The sequence below is a fragment of the Ischnura elegans genome, chromosome 11 (assembly GCF_921293095.1).
Source record: "Ischnura elegans chromosome 11, ioIscEleg1.1, whole genome shotgun sequence".
In the NCBI taxonomy this organism is placed as follows: domain Eukaryota; kingdom Metazoa; phylum Arthropoda; class Insecta; order Odonata; family Coenagrionidae; genus Ischnura; species Ischnura elegans.
In genome coordinates, this window is record NC_060256.1 from 66,599,907 (window position 1) to 66,609,328 (window position 9,422).

General features: G+C 37.0%; 1 protein-coding gene across 1 annotated transcript in view; it reads right to left on the reverse strand.

The window, feature by feature from the left end:
- The window catches only part of LOC124167591 (zinc finger C2HC domain-containing protein 1C-like), a 76,803-nt gene extending 67,760 nt beyond the window's left edge, over positions 1–9,043 (reverse strand). Inside the window, exon 1 of the mRNA XM_046545567.1 lies at positions 8,748–9,043. Coding sequence (XP_046401523.1) covers positions 8,748–8,834 — 87 coding nt within the window. The 5' untranslated portion in view covers positions 8,835–9,043. The remainder of the gene's footprint in view (positions 1–8,747) is intronic.
- Between the last annotated feature and the right edge of the window lie 379 nt (positions 9,044–9,422).

Consider the following 9,422-nt stretch of genomic DNA (forward strand, 5'->3'; position numbering starts at 1 on the left):
ATCGATAAGGAAAGGAAAATTCTACCTGCGTCACACTGCGAATTTTTGCAAAATAAAAAATGTGTTCTTGATTTTTGCACGGAGGATACTAACAACAATTAGAGGAGGATACAATCCGTCACGTAGAAGATTGATATAGCCACTTTGAGCGCATTTTAAGTTTTAAAAATTTCTACAAAGCGAAGATGAATTCAGAGCGACTCATTTATTTTATATATTTGCAATATAGCATTTGCAATCGCGAGAAATATCTTTGAAACAAGTTAATAAGAATAGCATAAGTTACTCTTTTTTTTAAATGCGTGTTCTTGTTATTATCGTTCCTTTTTTCTGTGCCATTTTGCTATTTGTTAAGATAAGAATAAAAAAGTTTTTTTGTGTTCATCTACATCTCCATACCATCTCGAAGTCATTAAAAAAGGGAACTCGTTTCTCTGAATGATTTTGCCGGAAAAAAAATAAAAGTCACTACCTTTACTATTTACTACCACATATCTCAAGTCTTTTAAGCGTTAAATAATATCTTCCAAAGTAAAAGTGTATTATCCCCCCACCCCCAGAAGCGAATATAAATTTAGTTCAAAACGAAAGTTTTGAACAAATTTTCTTTTGAAGAAAAATTATATCAGTATAAGACAGGGAACTAAAATAAAAATCATTATTTTAATTATTTTTTCAAGTAAATCTTTTTAAAGACTATAAATAGCTGTTACAGTTTCCTTAAATGTATATTTCATTCACCTCATCCATGCTTAAATCTTACCTATAACACCCATGGCTTGCCCCCCAGTTTTGATCCTGGGTATGCCCTTGTCAGTTCTAATCATTGATGGAGTTGTAATTAGGATATATGCTAGAAAATAGAGTACTTAATGAAACTGATATAATTTGGATTCCTAAATAAGATTGCTTGAATCACACAAGGCCGAGAAAGGGCTTCATCTATTTGTCTTCTCTATGACTTAAATCGATAAACATTATTTTGAGGACAGGGCAAACACACTTTGAATTATTTACTTACTTAATTTTGATGTTTCATTATTTTCAGTTGCCTTAAGGAAAATTCATTTCTAAGATTTCAGCGTCCTTCCATTCCTCATACGAATGATGCTCTGATTGATGTTTTTTTTTCAGGAACTTGTGATATTGCCGGAGGAGATGACATTAATTCATTTCATTAATTTTTGAAGCCTCTTCCCTAGTATACTAAAACTCTCAAAAATCTTGCATCAAATACACATGTTACAAAGGCTGTTACTGAAAGAGTAGGGTATAATGCAAAATAAACCGATAATTTTTTTCGAAATATGATCTCTGTTTTATCACAACGAGAATCAGGAAAAACAGTCCTCTTCGTGTACTAGTTACTAGCATATTCAGCTTTTTGCCTGTCTTTATATCTTGGCTGTACCTAGATATTCATCCCTTTGACGGAGTAACGAGATATTGTTTACCCATTCTTAATCGTTGATAAAATTATATTTTTGTTGTAACCTATGGCAATAATCGATAAGGAAAGGAAAATTCTACCTGCGTCACACTGCGAATTTTTGCAAAATAAAAAATGTGTTCTTGATTTTTGCACGGAGGATACTAACAACAATTAGAGGAGGATACAATCCGTCACGTAGAAGATTGATATAGCCACTTTGAGCGCATTTTAAGTTTTAAAAATTTCTACAAAGCGAAGATGAATTCAGAGCGACTCATTTATTTTATATATTTGCAATATAGCATTTGCAATCGCGAGAAATATCTTTGAAACAAGTTAATAAGAATAGCATAAGTTACTCTTTTTTTTTAAATGCGTGTTCTTGTTATTATCGTTCCTTTTTTCTGTGCCATTTTGCTATTTGTTAAGATAAGAATAAAAAAGTTTTTTTGTGTTCATCTACATCTCCATACCATCTCGAAGTCATTAAAAAAGGGAACTCGTTTCTCTGAATGATTTTGCCGGAAAAAAAATAAAAGTCACTACCTTTACTATTTACTACCACATATCTCAAGTCTTTTAAGCGTTAAATAATATCTTCCAAAGTAAAAGTGTATTATCCCCCCACCCCCAGAAGCGAATATAAATTTAGTTCAAAACGAAAGTTTTGAACAAATTTTCTTTTGAAGAAAAATTATATCAGTATAAGACAGGGAACTAAAATAAAAATCATTATTTTAATTATTTTTTCAAGCAAATTATTATGAAAACAAATCGAAGTGATAATTTTCTTAAAATTTTGATTTCATTAACTTTTTATGTGCAAAAATGTTACAACTTGAACGACCACGCCCCCCCCCCCCCAGTTTTGATTATGGGTACGCTCTTGCTTTGAAAAGTTATTAACTTGATAGATCACACCAGCATAAATAAATAAATTTTCTTTTGAAGAAAAATTATATCAGTATAAGACAGGGAACTAAAAAAATCATTATTTTAATTATTTTTACGGATGAATTTAGACAAATTTATCAAGTTATTTTTAGCCGTACTCTGAAATATTTTACTGGATTTATATGTTAATTAAAATTTTAATCGCTGAGATATCAAATGATTTTGTGAAGTTCCTAGAAGGAGTTTTGGGAAACAAAATTATACATTTTTCTCCATGAAATTATAAATGGTCAGCCCGTAAGTGGCGTCAGCACATGAGTGACGACTTCTGCAAACCATATAAATGCGCGTAGGGTGACAATACATTTAATTACCGTCTGGAGAATCCTATGTCGTACTATTCGTGGTATTAAGGTTTCATAAACGATCTTTCCGGCAAAGTTTAAGTTTTTTCAGCCTTTTCAAACTCACAACCGGCACCACTATCCGGTGGCATTTAGGGAAATCCTAAAATTATGGCGATGAATCAACATTTGGTGTTGCGAATTCATTTCCTTTTTCACCACCCGCCCTGGCTTTCCCTGAAGCTTATCGGTTCAGCCGATGGATGACTTGCTGTGTCGGCATGCATGGGCGGGGAGGCAGCCAGAGGGTTGGGCGCTGGATATGGGATCGTCAAAAGGAGAAGTAGAGGATATGCTGAGCACCCCTTAATCAACAGATGCCGTGCAACGACCTGAAACCTTTCTTGTAACTGACTAAGAAGGCATCGCAACACTGTTTATAGTATGCATATCATTTCTTGTAACTTCTTATCATACATGGATTTCGATGCCAAATGAAGTTAAAGATTGCATATCTGTTAAAAACTTTTGACTAAAATATTGTGATTATTTACTTTCTCTGGAATAGCATAAGTTACAGTTATTTTTTTTAATGCGTGTTCTTGTTATTACGGTTCCTTTTTTTTGTTGTGCCATTTTGCTATTTGTTAAGTTAAGAAAACAAGAGTTTTTGTGTTCATCTACATCTCCAAACATCTCGAAGTCATTAAAAAAGGGAGCTCGTTTCTCTGAATGATTTTACCGGAAAAAATAAAAGCTTATAAAATTTACTATTTATTACCACATATTTCAAATCTTTTAAGCGTTAAATAATATCTTCCAAATTAAAAGTGTATTATTTTCCATTATAACGAGCAATGCTATGCTGGACACTCGACGAAGAATACCATTGAATCCCTTCTTGATCAAACTAATTCCCTCTTTCAATCATCTTTTATTCATTTAATCCCCCGTTATTTCTGTGGATACTTTTCTCTCCTGCTTAATAGCCATATAAAATAGTAAATAATTGCCTTCGTGCTTGAGTCATTGTAGGGGCGAAGCTATTTCGTATTCATAGCATTATTGTCGGTCCTGTCATTATAGACCTCGCTTTCTTTTTCACGCACGAATGGTGCTGCCTAATACCGGTTGTTCTGACCAGCTGACTATCATTTAATTTTTTTCTATTCGTACTACGAGATGAGTCAAAAAGGCTAGGTAGATACTGTTGGTGATGATTTCATCTCCGAGGCTTTGAGGGAATGTTAAGGATAGGTCATGATCGAAGGGCTTGGTTCATTGGAAATGTATCCAAAATAATTTCCTATAGGTGAATAACCCCAATTCATCGTTCGTTTTTGTCTGTGAGGCGCTTTGAGGTCCGGAATAGGATGCCATTATGATGAGTAACCTCAATTAGGTCCAACTAATCACTGATTAAATTATAAATTGAAGTTCGTTTAAAGAGAAAATTCGTTTTTTTACTAAGCAAAAAGTTATTTTTAGCCGTACTCTGAAATATTTTACTGGATTTATATGTTAATTAAAATTTTAATCGCTGAGATATCAAATGATTTTGTGAAGTTCTTATAAGGAGTTTTGGGAAACAAAATAACGAAAAATTCAGTCCTCAAAGGTGTATGTCTCGTCCGGAGACGTAGTTCTTGTGTACCCAACATAAAAGAAACAAAGACAAAATTTCCTTTGCCGTAAGTTGAGTAACTCCCCTTGTTTATATTTTCAGTGTAATAGTTCTCTCGGAAAAGAAGAAATGTTTTGGAATATTAAAAATGATCAATTCACACCTACCGTGACGTTTGCTTAAAAATGACTCTGACGAGGAATTTATCAAACAAGAAATTTCGCGAAGAAATCGCGCGACAGGTTCGAAAACTGCGAAAGAGATTGATGATCTGTAGACAGGTGTGTTTTGAAATAATTTGAGTTGTGGAAAGGTAGGAGTATGTGATCAACGACCTCATTTAGTGAGAGCATTAATTTTATCAATTTTTCCACACTTTCCTTTGCTTTCTTTCCTTTGATGGTAGAGAATTTCTAAAATTGATCCTCGTCATTTTTAATATCAATTTTTTTCCAATTCGATACGTTTTCCCTGAATCCTATACTTACCTTTGTTATTTTTTCCTCCATAATGTACGTAAGGAGAATCTACTAAGAAAGTTAAGCTTTTTAAAAACTTTTTAATTTGATAAATTTGTCTAAATTCATCCGTAAAAATGACCGAATTAAGATTACCCTAAACGGCAACCTCCATTGATCTTTTCCACCGGTTTTTCTTTAAAGTTTTCTCAGATCTGTGTATATTTTCACATCATCACATTTTTTCTAATTCATGGAAGATTTGAAGTCCCAATTCGGAGTTCATTAGAAAGTTATTCTGTATTACAGTGAGGGGTAGAAATAATAAATAATTCACCAGTATCAGCGTTTTAGTTATTCCCAAGCACACGTTTGCACCCCATTTATTTGGTAATTAAAATTTATAATTTGTATAGTGAGCACTGTATTACAGAAAAACCAAAGGACGCAATTACTCGCCATATGAACCTCTGGTAATCGTTTAATAGCACTCATCATGCATCAAGTAATCACCATTGGATGTGAAATGTATTCTGCGAAGAAAAGTGTAGCATTGGAAATTTCGGTGAATATGTTATAGCTTCGTGGACAGCGAAGCTGACTTTCCAGTTTAGTACCTAATTGAATTTTTTAACCAAATATTTTATTTGTTATTCCGTAATCGGTATGGATTTTAAGCCATTCGAAGTACTAAAAGTTTACAAATTGGCAAAAATTCTACACCAAGGTAGTAGGTAAATACACAAAAGCCCAGAGCGCAACGAGTAAGTATTTCTCACGTTCATAAAAGTGATGACAACGGTGAAAACTGGTGATTTCGCCATTGCGGTGGGAGTCAGCAAAAAATATCGCCAGCTACACTTGACTCTCTTCCTAGATGGGAAGGGTAAAGTCACGATATTGAGGTCAAGGGGTTGTGTTTGGAGAGTAGGATGAATCACAAAGTTGCAATTCCACCAAGTAAATTATCTTCGGCTGATTTGTTATTTTTTACCTACCAATTTTTCAATTTTGGGCAGATAAAATTTTCAAAACCTCAACTCATGATTTTTACCTTAAATTTGAAAGTTGTTACTGCTCGTAAAAATTCAAGTCAGTCTTCCTTCAAATTATTTTAGCTTTCCGGTTTTAAATTTATTAACTATGCATATTTAGATCCAAGTTCATTGCTTACCAAGTTGTGGTATTTATTTCACTATCTAGCTCGCAGTACTCAATAGATATCAACGGGGCTTGACATTATGCATCCATGATTGAAGGAAGCTCAAACCAGCATTACTTGCGCACCGTATTTTAAGGAGTCCTAGCTTAAAATTTTATGCACTCTAATGAAAGTTCATTGCAAACCAAACCATACACTCTGTGGCCTAACGTCAATGAGGTGGCTACCAAGGTATTATGTAAACATTCCTAGCATTAGGGACTCTTTCGAAGCATATTCTCTTTTGCAAATGACTCGTGTCCCTGAAAAAATATCCCCTTCATCAGGGTTTGATGTTTCAATTACCGAATTGTTTTTCCTAATAATTAAGGTTCGTTATCGGCCAAATAACCATGAAGCGGCCTCCACGAAATATAGTCACTGTACAGTCCAAGTGTGGGAGAGTTCTATCAAGCACATTCTCTACTGACAAGATATCGTGTCCCAGAAAAAAATTTCTTATGTTGCCAAGTTTCACGTTTTCGGTGAGGAAATTTCCAAAATAACACCACCATTTTTTCCGTGCCTTTTCAGGCATAGCCCGAAATGATGATTCAAAATTGGCCGCTTTTTCACCTAAGGAATGGCGGCAAATATAGGGATCACCCACTAATTTTCAGAGTTTCAACCCGAAAGCTTGTTTGGATAGGTGAGGTTAGAGCTCACCCAGACCAAGCCACGGGCGTGTAAATGTGACATTAAGATGGGGACGCTATACCGTTTCCTTGGGTTTTCTCACACTTTCAGGATTATGAATGGGGTTGAATGTTCAAAGGCTTCAGCCGAAATATGAACCTGTGACTCTTCTATCTATAGCAAAGCGCTCAATTCACTTGACCACTACTACTATCAATGAAGATACGCAACTCAAAACCTATACATTACCTTCATTTAAACATTCTCTTTTTACATTCCCAAAAACACCATCTTAGCAATAATACTGTAAATATAAGGTCATTTTACCATTGAATTTGGTGAAATGCCGTGAAAATTGTTGAAAAAGAGCAGCCAATAACATTAATGTGACTAAAGCTATTTTATCAGAGTTTTCGTGGGTCTTCAGCGCTGTTTCTCAAAGCATTTATGAACAATTTGGCGTGAATATATAATTATGCTATCCCGACCTTATAATTGTGGTTATAGTACGACTTTTCAATGAAATATTTTGGGTTTAAACGCGAATGATGGCGTAATTATCGTTGCACTGACTGCAATCCGTATTCGGGTGTGAAAAAGTGAATACCAAAAGTGCAATACTACCGTTCATGTCCTTCCTTCAATACAAATTATGATACTTCCCACATCTTTTCACCTACCTGCACTAAGTGGCGCAATTGACCTCGATTTCCGCCCACCATACAGAAATAAAATGAATCACAAGTACCTCTGAAAGTGGTTGTGAAAAGAATTTCTCCATGGCCTGGCATGGACCGAAGGAAAACATATTGGTGAACTGCAAGGATTCTCTCTGGTCCTTCAATACGCATCACTGCTGCTCGAGTGGTCAGTAGAAATTAATTTAAAAATGTTAATTAAAAACGTGCGTGGTAGGATAGCGGGTAGAACTTTGGACTGCCTACTACCTATTACAAATCCAGAGTGAAGCCTCCTCAAATAAAACTCCTCGTAGTGCAAGGTGGTTCAGGGAAAGGAACTGGCCCCTGAACCCTGAATGTATGAAATTAGATGCCTGTGGTTTATTATGGAGTGAGCTCTACCCTGTCCAAACTATACTTGGGAATTAATCATTGAGTAATAATGGAAAACGCTATTCAAGACGTTGGCAGAAATTAAGTCAATTTACAGCTTCATTGCCAATGAAAAATTCATTGACACATTATTAATCCAGGCAAGGAACCAACCACCTTACACTGAATGATTGAATTTCACACTCCTGCGTGGCTAAGTCTCGGGAGAGCTCTAACCCCACTCTTCCAAACCAACCTTTAGATTGAATCTCTGAGTGAGTGAGACATATTAGCGGGCCCCTTAGAATTCGACCCTGGATCTACCCTCATTTTTATCCGTTTTGCAATTGTTGCACTTTTCGTAGAAGCTTTCCAGAATAACTTGATTTTCTGTGATACTTCACTTCAATACTGACCACACGCAACTGGGCCTCAAGACCGCAGGATTGCACTGCATCCTGAGGGAATCTACTTTAGCGTCGTTGAAACAGGTCACACGATCGAAAAACGCCTGACCGAGCACGAAAAGTGCATAAAACGATTCTTTTATGTCTATTTTAATTCTAGCAATATTACCACCTGCTGGGACACTTGCAATGTCATCCTGACAACTTCGGGGGTCACCAGCATGAACGGAGCACACTATTATTATTACGGAAAAATACTTTGCTCTACATTCCACCTTGTATATGATGGCGGATTGAGCAGTCGAAACTTCGGTATCACACTAAATTACCATCCCGGTGGGTTACCCGAAAAATCTTCCTACAAAATTCGAGGCCCACCTTCCTGAATGGAACGCGATATTACTGTTGCGGTCAAAAACTTACTTCAACATTTTACCCTGTATATTATGGCGGACTTAGCACTCGAAACGTCGGTATCAATCGAAATCACCAACCCGGTTGGATACCCGAGTATCTTCCAACAAACTTCAGGGCTCACCTAACTGAACGGATCACGATATTATTTATGCGTGCAAAAACTTAGCTCTATATCCTACCCCGATGACGATGGCGGACTTAGCACTCGAAACGTCGGTATCCAACGAGATAACAAACCCAGTGGGATATCCGAGAATTATTCTAGCTAAATTCGGTACTCACCTTCATCTGTGATAGCTTTGAGCCCTGCTGTGAGGACAAGGACCCGTTGGCCGTGGGTGAGCCCTGCAGAGGGCTGCCGAGCACCATCGCGATCTTTTTCTTTCTCCTTGTCTCCGCCGAGCGCTGTTGCGGGGGATCTCCTGGGAGTTCACCGGTGGAGGAGGGAAGCCGGGAGCGACTGAAAGGGTCAGTCGCGTCGGAGGGCAAGCAGGCGCTTCTGGAGGGGAAGTGAGAGGCGGCGGTTGGCTGTGGAGGAGGACCGGATCTTTCGCCTACTGGCCGTGCGACTAGACTGACTGCTGGCGTGTGGGCTCCTTGGGACACGGTGCGGCCGGAGGGGAAAGTGGTATAGGGGGCAGGTGAGGAAGGACAGGCGTCAGCGAACGGGGAAACCAAAGGGACGGATATATATTAATTCAAAATCTAACATTTAATGGTGACTCCCAGTGGCGTAGCCAGGGGGGTCCGGACGCCCTCCCCCCGAAATACAAAAACAAAATCATTTTCCTTCATAAAAGAAAACAAAATATTGAAAAATCATGACTTTAAAAAATATTTCTTTAACAAATGAAGTTTGTTCGATTATGAAAAGTGTTAAAATTAGTTTAAAACCCATTTGTTTTTCAAAAATTTCCCCCCCTGGTTTTGGACCCCCCCCCCTTCCTCCCCCGAACG